This window comes from Xiphophorus hellerii, chromosome 4 (genome assembly GCF_003331165.1).
Source record: "Xiphophorus hellerii strain 12219 chromosome 4, Xiphophorus_hellerii-4.1, whole genome shotgun sequence".
NCBI classification, from domain to species: domain Eukaryota; kingdom Metazoa; phylum Chordata; class Actinopteri; order Cyprinodontiformes; family Poeciliidae; genus Xiphophorus; species Xiphophorus hellerii.
In genome coordinates this window covers 15,916,542-15,938,096 of record NC_045675.1, presented here as the reverse complement: position 1 = coordinate 15,938,096, position 21,555 = coordinate 15,916,542, and the positions used below count along the sequence as shown (strand labels likewise).

Here is a 21,555-nt window from a genome sequence, read left to right as displayed (position 1 = left end):
TCTCTGAACTTTTAACTGTGGCAGTATTGGATTCTGCTGAGTCAGCAGCTACTAGAGCGTTGTCGCCCCCAACCACCATTTACAGTTATCGCTTATGACAATCCCCATGATTAAAAGCACACCATGAGAGGCAGGAATGTGTTGGAGCGGCTCCAGCTGGGTATAAATGGCTCAGTGGTTTGACCCTGTCTCACATGTGTACACTGCTTGGAGGTGCATTTACTGCCGAAGCCTAAATACCCGTCATACCTGTTGGCACCAGTCGGCGCTGCGTGCACAAATGTAGATTTATGTCACGCCATGCTGCATCCCGTCTCACTCTGACTAAAAGTGTACGGAAACACTTGAAAACACACGAAAAGGCAGAATTTTAAAAGGTTGTGTCATGCTTAAGCTGTGAGTACGTCAGCGTACGTCCGAGAGTTGATTTGTGTGAGTAAGTTCAATAGAGAGGAGGCGGCGGGGAGGATGATGGATGCCGTGGTGTGGGGGTTCATGCAGGACTTGACATTTATGGCCCCCGTTCAGGCCTGGCTTGCTGCTGCCTGGGGGGCTTTTCGCAACAGAACAAAACTTCAGGGGCCAACAAGAATTAAGTTTCAGCTTAACTTAATTTCTTAACTTAAGGAGGGAACTGCAAATGGTTCAAACATAACAATATACAAATGACTGAGTATCTTTATTTCTGGCACCCAAAACAAGCTCTGCAGCCATTTAAGGACACATAGTAGAGGTGAGCATTTATCCTATTTATCGTTTATTGTGATAAATTTCTTATAAGAATTTTGATATATCGCTGCTATAATAAATTCCAATTAATGACCTCCAGGCCTGTCCGTATTGTCAGCATTGTTATTTGTATTATTTTCTCCAATATTTGTTCAATGAGAGTATCAATAAATATGATTAAATACAGTTACTGTGTGCAGTTTAGACATTTTTTATGAGACTGGTGTCTTAACGAAGCATATTACGAAATGTTTTACAAGAACAATATTGGTGTTTGTGTGGCTATGATTGCTGGGTTATGCAGTCACAACCATGCGGTACCTAAAAAAGAAATAATAAATAGTTCTTACTTATGACAAGGCTACGACAAAAGTTATTGTGATGGTAATCACAACAATACCACAAAATATCATAATAAAACATCAAGTCCATACCATAAACCAGTAGTACATATTATATAACAGGATATTTGAAATTGTATTTGCTTTATATATTTGTATTTATGTATTTGATTTAGTCAAAATTCAAAATAACATTAACATTTATATTTTTTGTGCTTTTTTTAGTTGTATTAGTGTTTTTAAATAAATCAGTGTTTAATAGGCTATCCTAGATCATACGGTAGATTGTCTCTCATTTTTACCAAAACATAAGGATGCAACTTTGTATTTAGTCGCATCGTAATGTTTTGGTTTCACACCAGGAAGCCAAAAAACAGACCTGTTGACTAAGTTGTCCTTTATCAGGATGTTGCTACATCCCTTTTTAAGCAGCAATTTAATTCCCACTTTTTGTGAGATTCCCTGGTTTTCCACTCACTTCCTCTTCTGGACCTCCCCCCCCTTTCAGAGTGAGATGTGTATCCCCTCCTTTTGCAGGATTTAGCTTGCCCAAATTCCATGTCAAAGGTCATGGCCCAGATGTCAAAGCTTCCCCCCTCTCAGAGCTCCTCTTGCGCATAATTACGGCAGGCCCATTGTATTTGTAGAGCTGGGAAGAGGTGCGCTCTAAATGCCTCCTCCTGTTAAGAGGTGGACACTGGGATCTAAACTTAAAAAAAAAAAAAAAAAAGCTACTCTGGAAGTCAAGACAAACAGTTAAAAAATCTCTGAGTTTAGCTTTAAGTGATGCTGTTTCCGTTGAATTTTGATTAATTTCAGCATTTAAAAACTCACAGGAACCATTCATCTCATTAATCCGCTGCTCTTTATTGTCTTTGCAACTAACTGTTGCAGTGTAGGACTCTTCTCTCATCTCATATATCACTCCCACCTCCATGGATTCTTTGGTTTTATCTCAGCCTGACCTGCTGGCCCTGCTGTGGCTTCAGTGAAACTCCTCGGGGCTGCATGGGGGGGTGCAGGCAGCTCCGCTCCACCCCTGGCTAAACTTTTCAGCCTCCATGGAAACAAGCTCGTCCTCCTGTTGTCTTCTTCTTGTCTTATGTCCTTACAGCAACAGATAGGCATGTTTGTCTCCTACTACACACAAAATACGGTGAGGTCATGTGTCTTTTTTTGTGTTTTTCAAAACTTGCCAACTAACTTTATGAAATTAATAAACATTGTCCTAATCTTAAATGGAACCTACATTGCAAAATTCAAAAATATTTCCACTTTCTTTTGCTCCCATTTGGGTCTCAACTTCTTCTAAGAACAACCTGAGTGCTAAAAAAAAAAAAAAATACCCAGCTGTTTTTGACAATAAGTTCATGTTTATTTGGTGTCTGGAAACTGAGCAGTTTCTATAATAGTATAAGTAATTATATTACTTAATTTTATTAATACTATTAATATGTAACAATGTCAAAACATTCCTGATTATTAAGCCCACCCAACCCCAGCCCTGTTACCTAGCAACCCAAGCAGAACTCACACATTTAGTCAGCTGGTTTTACTGCTCTATGCACTGTACTACAGTGTATGCAGTGTACTACAGTGTATGCAGTGTACTACAGTACACTGTACTCTATGCACTGTTCACTGCTGTTAGAAAAGACAAGTGTTTTGTTGTCGACTAACTATTCAGAAACCACTTGTGCCAGGCTAAAATCTAAGAATGATTTTGTGTAAAAAAATAAAATAAAATGTGATGAACATGGTTCGTAAAACCCATAAACCTACCCTAACCTGTTCCAGGAAGAATAACATGTCCCCTTTAAAATCTGAAATCGTATGCAGCAGCATTTAATTCCTGGCCTTTTCATTGTTTGAGGAGTAAAAGGTTCATTTGGTCACATGGCCAGTGGGTCTTCGTGGCCACGGAGGTCACAACTGCTGCTGACCGTCTGCAGCGCCCCCTCCCTGGGGATTTTGCCTCTCTGTTTGACCCCCAGATTCAGACCCCGAGTCAAAGTGGCCACTGACCGGCAGGCCTGACCGAGGCCCAAGAAAAGCCTTTGTCATTTGCTATCAAAAGACCCGAGCTGACAGGGTGATGGATAGTAGAGCTCCTCTGTTCTGCTGCCCTTTGTGGGGTTAAAACTGACCAGAGGACTCCCATCACCAAGCATCTGCTCCACTGGGTCACCTCTCTTTCCCACCACACCAGGAAGCCCCACCGTCCTTACACAGTCCAGCTCTCTTTTGAACTTTTAACCCAATATTGAATGAGTTACATTCATTTAAACATTATAACTGTTTCTCAATTCAGACCCAAGAAAGAAGTATCATGTCAAGCTCCTGGCTTACAACTCTGTTGGAGATGGGTACCAAGCAGATCAGACCATCAGCACCCCTGGATGTGTCTGTAAGTCCAAAACTGGAAAACTTCTGACTTCCTTACTTCACTTTAGCTAAACTAAATCTCAACGTGTCGTCTCTGGTAGCTGTCCGAGATCGCCTCGTGCCGCCTCCACCGCCTCCTCACAACGTCCAGGCCCGGACCAACAGCTCCTCGGCCGTGTTTCTGTTCTGGGGCCGACCGGCCTTCACCTCCAGCCATGCGCTGAACTACACCGTCCGCTGCAACCCAGTCGGTCTGCAGAACGCTTCCCTGGTCCTCTACCTGCAAACGTAAGAACTGTCATGATGATTAAACCAACTTTCAGGTATTTTTATTATTTATTTTTAGGACTGAAACGATTAATCGGAATAATTGTGATTGATCGATTATTGAAGTAATCGTCAACTAATTTAATAATTGATTAAACGTTAACTCTAAAAAAAAAAAAAACTAGAACAGTAATTGAGCCACAACTTTTAAAAAATTGATACACAGTTTGCGTTTAAGATTAAAAAAATTTATTTTTCTATAAATATGTTCTACCCAGAACTCCTCAAGTGGCTTGGTTTCAGCTTCACCTGGTCCAAATTCTGAATGAAAAAAGTCTCCTTTTAATCAGCTTTTGCTATCCAATTATTAATTGGTTAATCCAAAAATTAATAAACATATCAGCCATACACTGTATTGATAAGTCAAGCAGAAAGGGCTGAGCTTTTCACATGTTGCTATCAGAAGTATTCATTTAGCTGCAGGTGCATCCTTTGCTACAAATGATCACAAATCGTTCACTAAAGAAGTGCCATTTTACTGCATTTCAGGTAATAAAATTATTTTTATTTAAAAGGGAATTTTATTTTTTTATTTGCAAAATATGCCCATTTGTTATTCAATTAATCGTTAAAATAATTGGTAAAATAATTGTTAGTTGTAACCCTTTAACTTTCAGAAATAATTTTCCAGGACATCCAGCTGTGTGATTATATCTTTTAGTGCTTTAGCCCTTTTCTGATCACTATTTTGTGTAACCCAGCAGTATTTTGAACTTTTGATTAACTTTTTAGTCTGAATTTAGAGGAATTGTTTCACATTTTCAGCTTAAATCCTTCCTACTGAAGTATCCATGTGCTGTTTGTGTTCCTGCATCCTCTGCACAGCTCCACATCTCCATCTCCTGGACACTTTAAACAGGCTGGCCCAGCTTATAAACTGAGTAACATCAGTAGTGGCCTCATGTTGTATGTTTTAGGACTGAAACGATTAGTCCTAAATCTTACAGCTACAACTTTTTCTTGCTCTTTTAGCTCAAAAACCAGTTGAGCAAAGCGCTTCATTTAGTTGTCCTCTGACCCGTCATGTCTTCTCTCTGCAGAGGTGAACAGAGCCTTCTTGTGCGTGATCTCGAGCCAAACACTAAGTATGAATTTGCTGTACGCCTTCATATCGACCAGCTCTCCAGCCCCTGGAGCCCTGTGGTCTATCAAAACACTTTCCCTGAAGGTAAGTTTGAAATTTAGCTATTATTTGAATCTAAACTTGCGCATCTAATGGTACTGGTGCACATCTTGAGTTTGTGCTTTCCTCCATTATCTCTCAGCTCCAACATTACCCCCTTCCAACATCAAAGTGACGCTGATTGAAGAAGACACCGCCCTCGTTTCGTGGAAACTCCCAGATGAGCCAAATGTAGCCGTAACGCACTACACTATACTGTACGCCTCACAAAATGCCTGGATTGCTGGTAAATGGCAAGTCCTGCAAAGAGAAGGTGAGGAGGACAACTAATGGAGAAAGTATTCACAACTCTTCAGCTGTTCACAGATACAAACCTCAATAGGGATTTTATGTAATTGGACACAAAATAGCACATAATTGCAAAGGGATGCACTGTTTTCAACATTTTCTTTTCTGTAGAAACACGTTTTGCTGCAATTGCATCCTCAGATATTTTGTCGTTTGTCTCCATCAACAGTTATAGATTTAAACATTTGTGTATTTTCTTTGCCAAATAGCTCAAATGCAGTCAGACCTGATCAAGTGTGTCTGTGAACGTCACCTTTCAAGTACTGATTTTAAGTTGGATTGATGTCTGGACTTTTTGTCTAGACGGTCTATTGTTTAGACCAGGGGTGGGCAATCCTGGTCCTCGAGGGCCGGTGTCCTGCAACTCAGATGTCTCCCTGGTCCAACACACTTGAATCCAACAGCTGAATCACCTTCTAAGTGCAGTCAAGTTCTCCAGGGTCCTGCAAATGACCTCATTATTTCACTCAGGTGTGTTGAAGTAGAGATGCATCTAAACTTTGCAGGAGACCGGCCCTGGAGACCTGGAGTTGCCCACCCTGGTTTAGACCGTTTGATCTAAACAATACCAATTCAGCTCTGGCTGGATGTTTAGGGTTTGATGTCCTGCTGGAAGATAAATGCAAACCACATTTAAAAGATATGAATGAATGAATATTTTTGTAAGTATGGATACACAGTAGATGGAATAAGTAATTCGGTCTCTGTTTTTACCTCAGAAAGAGGGGGGGAAATGATTACTCGGATTAATCATAAGGAATCCATTATTGAAATAATCATCAATTAATTGAGTTATTGGTAACTAGAGTATGCAGATTTGAAATAAAGGATATTTGCTGAGAAATACAACCTATTCAGAACAGTAATTAGGTCAAGACTGCACAAAAATATTAACTTTTTGCATTTGTGATAAAAACGTCTTTGTCTATAAAAAACCAACAACAAAAAAACAAACTCACCCAATCTTTATCCGGTTTAAATTCACTAAAGGAAGGCTATGTTATTGCATTTTAGGCAATAAAATCTTTATTTTCATTCTTAAAACAGGAATGTAATTGTTGGTTAATATTTCATCTTTTTATGTAGTTCTAATATTGCATAAAAAAGGTTAAAGTGGTTAAATGAAAAATGCACACGTTGTTTTATCTGATTAATCATCTGGAAAATCGATTACGAAAATAATCATTAGTTGCAGCCCTCAAAAATATTTCAGACTTGCTGCTAACAACTAAAAAAACAACTAGGTTATATATGATTAAAAAGAAAATGTTTGCTCTATTTAACCTTAATTGGTTTTTACTATTTTAATTAAAATTCACCTTATAACAGATTTTTTCGACAGACATCCTTTCAGAACATAAAAACCTCAAAGTCACACATTATTGCTCCATGTACAGAGAAATAATTCAAGTGTCACAGTTTAGTAATATAAACCTGCTGTCTGGTGTGTGATGCAGTAGAGCTTCTCCTAAAGTGTAGATGACCCCAGGAAACACACAAGCAGAGCTCATAGCAACCCCCTCCGCCACTGGCCAAGAGGTCAGAAGTGAAGCAGTTCACAAAGCCTCCTTCATCCCAGCCCCCATCCACCTCCCAGAAGCCCCTGCAGGGACCCTGGTGGTGAGCAAGCAGGGTGGACAGACCTGATGCCCCCTGACCTCCAGATTTGACCCTCAGATGGTCGACTAGCGAGGATTCACTTTTGCTGCATCACAGCATCAAACTCTACACTGGTTAGCTTAACATAAACAGAAAAGTTAGATTTGCAATTGAAAACAAAATTTGCTTTTTGCTTTTGTCATAAAGTGGTTTTGTTAAAGTTGTTCTTTTAATTTCTATTTCTATGGAACACAAGAAAAAGTGACTTTTTTTTAGATAAGTTTAATTTAATGACTTTATGGAAAATATTTCAAATTTAATAGCAATATTTAAATTTGGCACATGTTGTAATCCTTGAATGCATTTTGACAGACTGTGAACCAGTGTCAATTTTTTCAGTTTTCTCCTGTTTTTTTATACCAACGTATAAAGTTAAATTGAGCTCAGACTAAGCTCTCCTTATTTTCTCCCAGACAATTAATCGGCTTAATCAATTACTAAAATAATTGTCAACCGATTAAATAAACAAACAATCATTAACTGGAGTATGTGTTTTGCAATTTGCTAAAATAACAATACAATCAGAGCAGTAATTAAATCGAAACTGTACAAAAAATATATAAATTTTGCAATTATTCTTTTTTTCTTTAATTTATTTAATGTGCCAAGTTACAACAAAATTACAACAATGCAATAAAAATAAACATTCAAAGGAGTGGAGATTATGAGAAACCGTCATTGACTGTAAATATTTTCTACCTAAAACTCCTAAAGTCGCCTAGTTTTACCTTCAACAGGTTCAAATTCTGCTAAAAAATCTTGTATTAAACATCTTTTACTAGCTAATTATTAATAAAAAATAAATAAATAAACTAGTAGATTTTATATTAAGTCAAGCAGGAAAGGGTGAGCTTTTCACATGATGTTACAAGTATTTTTAAAGCTGCAGATGAATCATTTGCTGTAGTCGATCAAACTATTTGGCAATAAAATATTTTCATATTTAAAAAAGGAATTATATTATTTGTTTATTTGCATTTTCTTTTGTATTCCTAATATTGTATAAAAATATGATTAAGTGAATGAAACATCTGCAGGATGTGAGTTTTTTTATTTATTGATTACTAAATAATTATTAGCTGCAGCCCTATACTTTTATATGTAAGTAAATGAGAGAACATTTACTTACAAAAAAGAAAACATCATTTTCAGCTGTTTATTCAGAAAGTGTTACATCCAACCACAGGAAGCATCACCATGGCGCTGCTGGAGAACCTGAGTCCAGGCCAGGTTTACTTGGTAAAAGTTTCAGCATCCAACAACATGGGCGACGGCCCGTTTTCTAACGTGGTGGAGCTGACAGTAAGAGCAGACCCCTCCTCTGGTCATGATGCCGGACTTTCCCGTGGCTCCACTCTCTCCACAGGTCAGTGAAAGCCACACTCACACAAGAGCTTGCTTTTGAAAATGAGACCGGGCTTGTTACATGGTGTTGCTTCATGTCGTGATCCACTGCAGGTTTTTCTGATGGCTTCTACCACCTGGACCAAAAGTCAATGACGGGGATCAGTGTGGGCGTCTGCATCGCTCTCACCTGCATCATCATCTGCGCTTTCATCATAGTCTGCAGAGGCAAAAACAGGTACGCAGCGTCTCTGAATGCTGGGGGCATTTATTTTCTCCATTTTTCCAGCTACTTAAAGTGTCACGCTTTGTGTTTATTTTCTTTCAGGAAACTATCAGCTGTGAAAACTTACGGAGACGGGGAAAGCATGTCTGCTGCGTCTGCAATACATGTAGGACCGGAGGGAGAAGTGCAGATGGCCGAAGTGACCGTACCGATGATGAGTCGAGGTCATTTCATTGATGCAAAGGTAAATTATTCTGCTGACAGACTTCAGATGCATCAGAAGTTGTTTATAAAAAAAAAAGGCAATTCTTTCCATTATCATATGGGGAAACTTTTTTCTCTTGCGTTCCCTCGTAATTAAATTACCAAATACACTCCGGTGTTATTTTGTATACAGTCACAAATGTTGATTTACAATTAAAGAATCTCAGAGAAAACGTGTATGTACTCTTAACTCTTTGGTGCAAAAACTGATTGAAAGTTGATTTATTCACTGCATGTTTATGTCTGTTTGTGAAAGGTTGAGATAATCCTTCAGACTACCAACACAATAGACAAACGATCAAAACTGATGATTTTATTACCCTGCGAAAATAACTCAGAAATAGTCCAAATTGTTTGAATGTTTTGTTTTTTTTTTTTCCTTTGTGCAGAAAGTTTCTGTTTATATCTTAGAAGGGATGTAAAGTCCATGTTTGGCCTGTTTGCTTTTGTATTTGCACATACAGTATGTTTGTGGTTCATTTCCATCCTAAAGAAAAAGATATAAAACTTCAGATATCTCACAAGCAAGACCTCACAAAAACCTTAAACTATAGCTAAAAGACTTTCAGTATTCAATTGTGCCGCACCAGCAAATTATTGCAAGGGAGCACAAAAGAAAACAAATCCTCCTTGTGCCTCGTGGGGTGCCGTATTATCAGGACTAATGTAACATTTAGATTATAAATGTTTGAGGGGTTTTTTATTGCAGGGTGGAACCAGCCTGATCATAAATTCTAACGGCCCTGTTCAGCCCAGCCCAGATTTAAAGAAGAAGAAGAAATGGTCTTTCTTTAGTGCAGTGAAACAGGACAGGAAAATTGTGCAGGTAGGTTCAAGTTCTTCTCTTTAAATTGTCATTGACTGTTTGTGACTTGGAAGAAAAATAAGAAAAACACATCTCCAGTGGTTTTTATACTGGAACCTCTAAATACAAACACATCTCACTACAAATCTTCTTAATCAAGAAAATAAATAAAGAAAGGCTAAAGGGGATTGGTCAGAATTCAGTCGAGTTACAGTGATTGGTTGGAGAAGAAGAAAATATAGGGAACGTTAAGATGATTGGGAACGATGAGGGAATCTGCATTAATATTTGGAGTTGCCACTATTGGACTCAAATAGTCCAAAACAGCCAAATATAACTTTATAGGAATGGTTTCGCAAATAATGATCATTTTTGTAATCAATTATTCTGACAATTAATCAAATATAAAATTCTACAGATTTTTCAAATAACCACTTATACAAACTTAGAAACACAATAAAGATTCAACAATTTAACGTTTTTTTAAATTAGGAAATAAATTTTTTATTGCTTAAAATGCAATAACAAAGCATTGCTGTAGTCAATTTGAACTGGAAGAATCTAAAACTAGGACACTTAATGAGTTTTGATTAAAACATTCTTATAAAAAAGAATATTAAATGTATATAAATTGTACAGTTTCTGCTTAATACTGCTCTGAATATATAGTTTCTTTCGAAATGTTTTTTTTATCAAGTTAATGTTTAATCATTTATTTGTTGTAATCAAATCATCATGATTAATCGTTTCAGTTCTAGTGTGTTGAACATGCTCAACAATTTGGATTGAGAAACTCAAAGTCAAGATTATTTACAGTGTCTCTTTCATCATGTTTGACCAAACTTTCTCTGTGCTGCAGAACGAGAGAAACGGCTCACTTTCTTACCTGCCTGGTGCCACCGTGTTGACCTACGAAGAGGAGCTTTCTCCAAACAACTCTGCCGCTCTTCAGCACCTGCTGGGTCATCCCGGTGACGCAGAAGGCTCATCCAACAGCGAGGGCAGCCACGAAACGGGCGACTCAGGGCGCTTCTCTCATGACGACACGGAGCTGACCAACTCTGGTCCCAACAGCCGCCCGCCGTCTCTGACGGAGGAGGATGGAGGAGACTTTGACCGTGGCGGGGAGCTGCTGGAGAAGAGTCCCGCTGGCCTCAAGCTGAAGGAGTCTGTCCAAGCCAGCTGCAGTCATCAGGAAGTCCAGAGAAGTTCTCAAAGTGAACTCAGTGTGTAGCTGCTTCTGCGAGTTGGGGTGTAGGTGTGTGTGTGTGTGTGTGTGTGTGTTTCAGGAAGAAAGGGAGTGTAATTCAATCAGGCATCATACAGCAGGTGAAAAGTAGGTTTGCATGTTTATGCCACATCTGGATTATTTGGTGATTATAAACTAAGAGTGCAGATAATTAGTTCACACAAAGGTAACAAAATCAACCTACTACCTGACTACATAGTAATTAATCAAGATTAATATATATAATTATATATATATATAAATATATAGTAAAAGAAACATGATCAATATCAATAGAAAAGATTTCCGATAGAATGATTAATAATTTTACTGAACTCCGACAGGTTTCCTCTGAGATGTAGAAAGACGAAAGGCTTTAACCGCTCAACCTCTCACAGCTAGCGAACCAAGGTTGGCAGAATCAACTCACTCACTCTTTGGTTACCTAGCAACAACCTGTTAAGTAACTTGAGTAGCAGCAGTTCAAATTTTCTTCCCATTGTGCCTCATAACTGCTTAAAAATTCAAAATAAAAACAGTGTGGAGTGAAATGAGAAAATCCTTGCAATAGCACAAGAGGAAACTGGATAAAACAGGAAAGGCCATGTCACCAGTTTGGCAGTATTTCAGATATTTAAAACAAAGACCCTTTGCAACTAGTCACTTCATTATTTGCAGCGCCATGATGGACGTAGGAAATGAGGCCTGTTTTCCCAAGTTGTTTTTGCCAGTTTAATCATGGCGTCTTCTTGTTCGAGTCAGGCTAATTTGTTTTTGAGCGTAACGCACCTGGTTGGGGCTCACAGATGGCGGTATTTACATAAGTTTGAAACAGCTAGCTTAAAAAAACCAACCCGTACTTAATCCCTCCTGACGTATTGATCGAATTAACGACTTTGCCTGAATTCAAACCACATGATTGTATCACTATGTCATTAACAGCGTTCTTCTTACACAGGAGCAAACTTAAAAACGTACTAAAGACGAGATGCTAACCTTTTCTTTTTTCTTTTTTTTTGGTAAGCTAGGCTACGTGGCAGTGGGGCATTGTTCCATGGTTACTGATGGTTAGATGCGATACTTAATATCTTTCTAATCATACTTACTTATTAACGTATATGAACATTAGTCTTCTTACCTTGTAAAAAGTGTTCGCTGCAAATCAGTGATTACATCGAGGGCTGACGGTCAATATGATTGACCGCTGCTATCAATCCCCGCTGCATCTTTCCTCATTAAAAGTTATACAATAAAACGACAAGTTTGGTTTTCACGCTTATCTGTTTGTGCAGCCGACCGCGCAGCACCATGTGACCATTTTTACTGCGAAATCAACTAAATAAAGGCAATATTAGGCTAGCACATGTGTTTTTGACAGGTTTTACAGGAGCACATTGGTTGTTTTGACGTCCGTCATGGCGGAGTGGGCGGCGTTTCGAAAAGAGTGACGTCACGTGCCGAGGGCCAATATTTGATCCGAAATGCTTGAATATCTTCCAACATAGCAAAAGTACACATCCAGAAACTAAATCAACAAATAATTTTTGGCTTTACAGGTAGATTTTGTTACCTTTGCATTGTTCTAGAACCAATTAATCAAACACTGACTTAAAAAGGATGCTGAAATTATCACAAGGTTTGAATGTGTGTGAGTTAAGTTTGAGAAAACATAGTAAAGAAGCACAGAGAGGCATTGTATCAATTTGTTGCTTCTTCCTACGAATAGGAACCAACAAAGACAGTATGAAAGTAATTTTGTTCAACTTTTTCTGTCTGTGAATGTCTTTTTTTTTTTTTTTTTTTTACTTTCTTTTCATTTTTTTGTATATTTTGGAACAAAAATCTCACCCACCATGAATGTTAAAAGATTGTCTGAAATGTCAAAAAAAGGCATTTCTGAGATTATTTATGAGAGTTTATCACTGGAGCAGAAGGGAAATGTGAATCCCTTTTGCGGATTATCTACCTCGGTTACCCTCAGGGCAAACCTTTCACTAAATATTTAATAACTACTTTTGTTGCATGGTGAGCTGTTTCAGCTGCATCACTTGCTATACTTCCTGATGACCGTTTCCTCCGTTTGTCATCCCTTTTATTTTGCGTTGTTTGATTTGGCGGATGGTAAGGGCGCTGTAGCTTCCTCCTCTCGCTCCACCTGCTGTGTGGAATGAAGGCTTTAAACTTTAAACACTCACTTTGTTATTTAACCCCTCAGATGTTGCTGAGGTACTGAGCCAGTATTAATAATATTTGTGTTAATTTTTTTTTGTCCATTATTGAGTAATGGTATGAGAGAAATGATGAATGTCAGCTTTTGTTCTGTATGTCGGTGCAGTTGCCCTTGCTACTCGCGTTTTATGCTACCTCGTTTTAATTGTTTTTATTGTCGTTCTCTCTTCTTAAACTCAGGGAACAAGGTTTAGTACGTTTGAAAAGCCATGTGGTATTACATGGCGAACTGACAGGGTATCTTCTCAGTACTAACCTGTTTAATGTTTTATTACCTTCAGACAAAAAGCTGAAAATGTATTGAATGTACCTCTGACGTTGTGAGCACGCCGTTCAGACGTTGGATAGATCCCCCTCCCCTTTTGCAGTGTCTGTTTTTACAAGGATCAGTGTTCACTTGATTTGTGTAAACATTCACACCAGAAGTGCTTGCAGTGGCATATCTGAACAGAAAAGCTTTATAATTGGCCTTAATGTGGGCGGCGTCCCCGGTCTGGGTGAGGGAGCCGTTTCACGTGAGGATGCGACACATGAAGAATGATTGTAGTGAAAGCGGTGGAAAGTGTTTAATCAGAGATTGAAGTGAAGAATGAACACCATAAAATGTTTTACCTCTAAAGAATCTATTTTTCTTAGAAGATGATGTACTTCAGAGGAGTACACCTTGTAGTTACTTTGTAGTTTGTTTTTTCTCTGCTAGCGTAGGTGAAGATTAGCACTTGTCTGCCACGTAGTTTATGTTAAAGGTGAATATGCAGCGGTGACCGTGACGCTAATATCCAAAGAGTTGTTTGCTGATTTATTTGAGTTTATTTTGGCCTCTCGGCTGATCTTTGGAGGACAGAGAAATAATCAAAGGAGACCAAAGTGGCTTCAGGGATCAGTTGAGGCATTGCTCCTCAAACAAAGCCTTGCACATTAGTGGCCTTGACCCGCGACGAAGAGTCCTGGAGGTTGTGGGTTGAAACTCTGAGGAAGTGTCCAGCTTCATGGAGTGACTTCTAATAATCAAGATTATGCACGCTGACCAAATTTTCCTTCTGCAGAGTTCCTCATAAGCTATTGCAAACAGATGTAGGTGATATTAAGAGATAAATATGTTATATTATGTTGATTAGTGGTCTGTGTTGCAGCAGTGCAGGTGCATGTAGATGTGCACCCACTAATTGTCTCCTCTACAGAATAATTTAGAGAATACTTTATTATAAAAAAAGAACAAATGTGTCATTATATTTAGATTTATTGTCTATATTTTGATAATGCATCTTTTTTAAAAGTCACAAAATGTAATTGGATTTTTGTTTGTAGACGTAGTGGGTGCACAAACGTTGCCATGCTTCTGTGTCGTTAATCAGAGGACTCTGCAGAGGATTCAATCATGTGAGATGATAAGTGACACAATCAGTTTCAATTTCTTTTGAAAGGCAAACAATATGAACCAAAGATTTATTTTCTAATCCTCACCGCTGCACATTGGCCCAAATTCAGTTTATAAACATCCTATCTTTGTGTCAAATGATATTATCAGTGTTTTGATGCACAGTTTATATCTTTGTTTTTTTTTTCTATGAGAGCAACCTGGAAACTGGATTTATTTCCACCTAAATAATGTTTTGTTAGTTTTAAATCAGGATAAGGTGCTGTTGTTCTTCCACTAAGATAAAACAATGACTGTTTAATTTCAGTGTCTTTGTATTTCATGTATTTGTGACTTAAAGACCCAATCTAGAATATGACAACTTTTTTCTTTTTTTAACCTTACAGCTTTGTAAGGAAGTGATGTGCAGTGATAAAGATTGCATCCTGCTTTTTAAAAACAAGGCTGAAATAAGTCCAGTTGTCATAAAACCTGGTTCATAGTTGGATCTTTAAATCTCATGCAGGTGAACAAGGGCTACCTCATTTGTTTGTTCGATCTTTTTTTTGTTTCAGTGCAGAAGGTTTGCTGCTCTTTCTCGTTAAAGGTGTTGGAATGATGTTCCTGTCCGATTATGTGAATTTGAAGGAATAAAGCACAGAGTGGACGTGACGCGCTCTCTGTTTTCTCCCTTCTCTGAGCCGTGGAGCACTGTGGGTCATTTACAGTCTGACTCAGGGGGATCCACAGCCGCTTCCCCTCAAATAAAAAAAAAACCCACAGGTCTCAAGCTTTGAAATTGAATGTACCTTTTTGTAATTAGTATGTTATTTGATATTTTCTGTTATTCTCATGTTATGTATTTGTCATAAAATTACAAGATGTTTTTTTTCCAAATTGTTTAGAAAGAAGATTTTAGACAATTGCCTTATGAAAAAGTCTGATTCTCAGTTTAAATAAAATTACAAAAATCTCTTAAGTGTTTTCTTTACATGGTTTTTAAATTTTTATGTTTTTAGATTATTTTAACAATTTTTAAAAAGAATTGTTTTCTACACTTAAACTGCTAAGATTTTGCTTGGTATGCTGTTTATTATTTCAGAGAAAGATTTATTTTCCACACAACAAAAACATATATGGTTTTAAAATGAATGAAACATCACAAACGCTGATCAGCACAGTCACATGTTTAATATAATTTAATTTAGCAAAAGTGGGAGCACACAGACACTGGAAAATACATGAGAAAGGATGCAACAATATTGAATTTAAGCCTTAAATGACTTTAAGCTTGAATTTAAATTTACTTCCTCTTAACCATGATGAAAACAGTTCTATATTTAGACACTTTGCATTTATAACACTTTTAATTAAATAAATTGTAATTACTTTAGAAGGCAATAGAAAGATATCAGATACTGAATAAAAAAAATTAACAGTTCACATTCATACTTGTAACTGCAGAAATTTTAAATCACTCCATCAATCTGTCTTTCCTCAGGCTTTTCAAAAGGCATTTGAAGTTTTTTAGACTTTGGCTGCCGGATCTCAAGAATTAAAACCTAAATAAGGACATGATCCAAGTAACTTCATGTCTCTGTGGCGACCAGTGATGGCATCGTTACTTTGCAAAAGTAACTTTAATCGGATTACTAATTACTTGATTTGAAAAGTAATTAAGTTACATTAAAAGTAACTTTTCTAGTTACTTTCAGCAGCTGTTGACAATAATGTTCCACCACCTGTGAAAATTACATTGAGCTTTGCAAATACTTAATTGCAAGTTATTGTATGATGGAAACATCAACAATGTGTCTCTACTAACAAGGCTGAACTGAAAGGGAGATTGTTTAATGGTTACAACAGTACAAAACAAAACTTTAAGGGTCCAAGATTTTCAGACTTGAAATCAAATTTCAAATAAATCGTGTGAAAATAAAGTTGCCCCCAATGTTTATCTTCAAAGTTTAACATTGTCAATGTTAAGCTTCAGCCACCAATGGTTATCGTTATCGTGGCTGTTTAATGCCATCCAGGATGTTTAACTTTATCTCTGATGTTTAGCATTTAATATCCAGTATATTTAACGTTGTCCCCGATTTTTTTTATTTAATCAAGGACAATGCTTTCCGTTATCTTTGATGTTTAACATAATTGGCAATGTTTATCAGATGTCAAATTTCATCTCCAGAAAAGTTTCCTTTTTTGCATTAAACATTGGAGATAAAGTAAAACATTCCAGATACAGATAACAATTTAACCTTATATAACCTTAAACATCAAGGACAATGTTAAGCACTGGAGATAAAATTAAAAAATGGAAAAAATTTATTCATCCATGGATGGATGAAGGGAACTAGGCATGTATAGATGGAGTTCATCTGGGTCTAAAAGCTGCTTCTCATCAGGACTGTATAGTTAAATCTTCATTTTCTTCTCTCAGTTCTGCCCAGCAGGAGAAGCTCACTGCGTCTCCTCTCTTCCAGCGTCCATTGGCTCAAAGTGACGTAGCGACTCAAACTCCAAAGGTGAGGCCATTTTCAAGCTGTTTGGTCTCAAATCTCCTCCATCAATGGTGCCTCAGATGAGCGAGTCGTAGCGACACACTAGTTCGGTTCACCATCAATCTGCTGTAGGACACCTGGTGAAACTCTCCCTGCTCAGACACAAATAAAAAGGAGAAACAGGAAATAAGAGATTAATTATTTTCACCAACATTTATTATGTTGTTGTGATGGAAAATAAAAACCCAACTGAGAAGAAAGAAGCTGCTGAGTGGAGGAACAAAGGGAAGAAGTCCTCTTCATTCTCAAACTTTAAATTCTAATGAACATTTAACACTGGAACTGGAAGACATTTAAAATATTCTAAATAAACAAACGACAAAAATAAAACAAATTATGTAGTTTCTGGTTTCAACTAAACCTTTTATTAAAGAACAATTTTGTTTACAAAACACCAGAATGAAGACTTTATTCATCCAGTTTTTGGTAAAAAGAGAAACAAATCATGCAAATGGAAATTGAGGACAGGAAGGCGACAACAGGACGGGTGCAGGTTCCAAGTTAAACTCTTTAACGACTAAGAATGAAATCACTTTTCAAAAACTCACTTTTAAATATTACTTAAATAAACAGCAAAATACCTGCAGCATTCCTTAAGGAAGATTGCTAAGAAAGTTTAAAGTCAAAATGGAGAACAATCAGGAAGCGTCACCTGGAAAAGCTTTCAGGGTTTCCTCCAGAAAACCTGCTGAGCCCAGTGGAAGAGCTGCTGGGCTCGTCCATCAGAGGTCTGCTGCGTGTTTGAGTTAAAAAATGTCTAAGTGATCTCTGGGCTGCTCTTGGTCCTATCCCTCACCTAGGACCAGTTTGTCCTGGCAGACCCGACCCAAATAGAGCCATGAAGCCTCCGATGGCTCCTAGGATCACTGGGACACTCAAACCCCTCCACCACGATAAGGTGGCAGCCCACGGAGGGGAAAAAACAAAGACAGAAACAGTTCCATTCTCTGACCTGAACTGATCTGGAGAGAGGCCAGAAGGTGGCGCTCTGGTGTTTCTAACTAAACAACCAGCTTAGTTAGAAACAAAATATTTTCTAACTAAAAAGTATAGTTAGAAACTAAGCTTCTTGTTTGCTCAGTTATTTTTTTCTCCACAGAAGCTACAGCTGGTCTGGCGTTGATTAGCTCTGGTTGGTTCCTGGAAAAGGTCATTGGCTGACATGATGCTGCCATCACCTAACCGTTCTCCCTCTCCTTTTCATTTCCACGAACATGGAAAGTTCTCCTGATCAGTTGACCTGTTGTTGTGTCTCTGCTCTGTCTTCTCTCAGCTCCAGTCGGTCATGGCAGATGGCTGCTGGTACTGAGCCCGGTTCTGGTTCTGCTGGAGGTTTCTTCCTGGTAGAGGGGAGTTCTTCTTCTCCACTGTTGCTACGCATGTTCTGTATGAGGGACTGCTGTAAAGTGAACAACTCGACACAAGCGATTTGCTGTCGCCCCCTGCTGGTCAGATGGAGTGAATGCTGTAAGTAATGACTCCATACAATCTGCTGGGTTTTATTTGGTACAACTTTTTAAACTACTTTATAACTAAATTATAAATTAACCTATGAATTGATAACTTGGATCAATAGTAATCTGACTAAATTGAAATGACTTTTCATAAAATGCATTGATAACATTGTTGTGAATTAGCGTTATAATTATAAGCTTTTAACCTTTTGGTATCTACTTTTATGGTTTTGAATGTTTTGGTATCTACTTTTATTATTTTGAATGTTTTGGTATCTACTTTTATGGTTTTGAATGTTTTGGTATCTATTTTGAGGATTTTGAACTTTCTTGATTTGTTTGTTGGGGTTTTTGTTTGTTTTTTTTAATATTGTTTTTTGGTGGGGATCATTTGTTAGTTCGAAAGTTCAATTTTATATATTGCCAATTCACAACAAATGTCATCTCAATGCACTTTGAAGTAACTGTAGTTCAATCACATATACTCCAATTTCTAGGACAATAAGCTCAGTTGATTATTAAAGTAGTTTAAAAAGTTGTACCAAATAAAACCCAGCAGATTGTATAGAGTCATTACTTACAGCATTCACTCCATCTGACCAGCAGGGGGCGAAAGCAAATCGCTTGTGTCGAGTTGTTCACTTTACAGCAGTCCCTCATACAGGGCATGCATGTAGCAACAGTGGAGAAGAAGAACTCCCCTCTACCAGGAAGAAACCTCCAGCAGAACCAGAACCGGGCTCAGTACCAGCAGCCATCTGCCATGACCGACTGGAGCTGAGAGAAGACAGAGCAGGAACACAACAACAGGTCAACTGATCAGGAGAACTTTCCATGTTCGTGGAAATGAAAAGGAGAGGGAGAACGGTTAGGTGATGGCAGCATCATGTCAGCCAATGACCTTTTCCAGGAACCAACCAGAGCTAATCAACGCCAGACCAGGTGTAGCTTCTGTGGAGAGAAAAATAACTGAGAAAACAAAAGCAGTTGAAATAAATAATGCAGCAGAAATAGACAATGATAAACGGCAGCATAAATACAGACGGATCACAATAAACGCCAAAATGATGCAAGAACACATCCTCAAAAATCAATATACATTAAATTCTAAGATTTAACACATCCTCAAAAATCAATATACATTAAATTCTAACATTTAACACAGAAGTTGGAAGATATTTTACATATCTAAAATAAATAAACAAAGCAAAATTAATAATGAAATCTCTAAACAAAATTGTCCATAAAAAAAAGAAAAAAGAAAGAAACAATGGCTGGATGAGGCCAAAGTACCAAACTGAAGACTTATCCAGTTTTTGGTAGGAAGAAAAAAATAAACAGATAAACTGAAGTCGTTTTGATAAATGTTTTAAGTTCAGCCATTTTCCTCTGTCGGCCGATGGGGAGCGATGAAGGGCGAAATCCGAGACAAAAAAAGATGATCCAGGAGGATTCCTGAAGGACAACAGGACAGAAAGACAACAAGACCTGTGCAGGTTTAAGGTTAATCCCTTTAACTCTGAAATTGTCACTTTTCAAAAACTCAAGAGACTTCTTAAATTACCTTCTTAGTAACCTTTATAATGGATTCCATACACATATTTGACTGAAGAATAAAGTTTGGTTGGTTAGTTTTTACACCTTTACCTGTCGGGAGGGTTCGTCTTCACACAAACCCGACCGAAAGGCAACTAAGCCGTTCCCCGTCGGGAGGGTTGGTTATCACACAAACCCGACCGAAGGGCAACTAACCCCTTACCCATCGGTAGGGTTCGTCTTCACACAAACCCGACCGAAGGACAACTAACCCCTTACCCGTCGGTAGGGTTCGTTATCACACAAACCCGACCGAAAGGCAACTAAGCTGTTCCCCGTCGGGAGGGTTCGTTATCACACAAACCCGACCGAAAGGCAACTAAGCTGTTCCCCGTCGGGAGGGTTCGTTATCACACAAACCCGACCGAAGGGCAACTAACCCCTTACCCGTCGGTAGGGTTCGTCTTCACACAAACCCAACCGAAAGGCAACTAAGCCGTTCCCCGTCGGTAGGGTTCGTCTTCACACAAACCCGACCGAAAGGCAACTAAGCCGTTCCCCGTCGGGAGGGTTCGTCTTCACACAAACCCGACCGAAAGGCAACTAACCCCTTACCAGTCGGTAGGGTTCGTCTTCACACAAACCCGACCGAAGGGTAATCCTAACCCTCTGGAACTGCGTGTGAAAACAAACACCAAACACACAACCTTTTATTACCCTCGGTAACAAAAGGTTACCAAGGATAACTACTGTTGGTTAACCAAAAAGATCTTTGTAACCAAGATCAGAACTCCTACATTTCAAATGACCTACCGTGTTTTTCTTGCGTGGAGTATTGTGCATGGAATGGATCGACCCCTTCGTTGTACTCGTTAGTTACTAAATTTCTTGAACTCATCTGATGACTTCATAGCCTTGAGTGGCGGCTACCGGAAGTACCAAACCACATTTCCTGGCCTTGTATTCACAATCCGAGGCCATCTGGTGTCTTCGGAGTAATCGTTCCATCTCAACAAAAAGTGTTGATCGGCTTCCATATCTTCCTGGTCCATATACCATAGCTTCCCGGTCCATATCATGTCCATATACCATAGCTTCCTGGTCCATATTATGTCCATATACCATAGCTTCCTGGTCCATATACCACAGCTTCCAAAAGTCTAATTTTGGAATACTTTCCAAAATGAGACCAACACTGCACCAATTATACCATGTGGTGTTAAGGCCTTAAATTCTCTATGAGCTCAAAACTACCATCCACCGCCATAGACATTGGGGATGCATGTGGTTACCAAAAAAAAAAGAAAAAAGCTGCAGCTATCCAACATTGATTAAAAGTTATGCAAGTTGAAGCAGAGACTCATACTGAAGATGTATGCTGTGACAGTGGATAGGAAAAACTTCCCTTTAAGAGGAAGACTTTCCAAAAAGACTTCCCTTTAACAGGAAGACTTTGCCAAAAAAAAGTTAATGCACCAAGTAAGTAAGTTTAAGCAATGCCTCCTACTGAGGAGCCACATGAGACTTTCCAAAATAAGGTTTATATTGCACCTTATTTAAATTGGTTAGAGGTTAAGCAATGAGTCATACTGAGGATCCCATCTGGTGACAGTGGAGAGGAAAAACTTCCCTTTAA

At 38.3% G+C, this 21,555-nt stretch overlaps 1 protein-coding gene and 1 long non-coding RNA gene across 2 annotated transcripts in view; one reads left to right on the top strand and one right to left on the bottom strand.

Annotated features, from left to right (window-relative positions):
• prtga (protogenin homolog a (Gallus gallus)) overlaps positions 1-15,338 on the top strand; it is a 38,548-nt gene extending 23,210 nt beyond the window's left edge. Inside the window, exons 11-19 of the mRNA XM_032561527.1 lie at positions 3,382-3,477; positions 3,557-3,743; positions 4,823-4,950; positions 5,048-5,218; positions 8,099-8,278; positions 8,371-8,494; positions 8,585-8,726; positions 9,456-9,572; positions 10,411-15,338. Coding sequence (XP_032417418.1) covers positions 3,382-3,477; positions 3,557-3,743; positions 4,823-4,950; positions 5,048-5,218; positions 8,099-8,278; positions 8,371-8,494; positions 8,585-8,726; positions 9,456-9,572; positions 10,411-10,785 — 1,520 coding nt within the window. The 3' untranslated portion in view covers positions 10,786-15,338. The remainder of the gene's footprint in view (positions 1-3,381; positions 3,478-3,556; positions 3,744-4,822; positions 4,951-5,047; positions 5,219-8,098; positions 8,279-8,370; positions 8,495-8,584; positions 8,727-9,455; positions 9,573-10,410) is intronic.
• Positions 15,339-15,541: 203 nt separating this feature from the next.
• LOC116719135 (uncharacterized) lies at positions 15,542-18,111 on the bottom strand. Its single transcript, XR_004339092.1, has 2 exons — positions 17,582-18,111; positions 15,542-17,021 (listed from the first exon to the last, which is right to left on the bottom strand). It is a non-coding gene; the product is annotated as an uncharacterized LOC116719135 (long non-coding RNA).
• Positions 18,112-21,555: the final 3,444 nt, after the last annotated feature.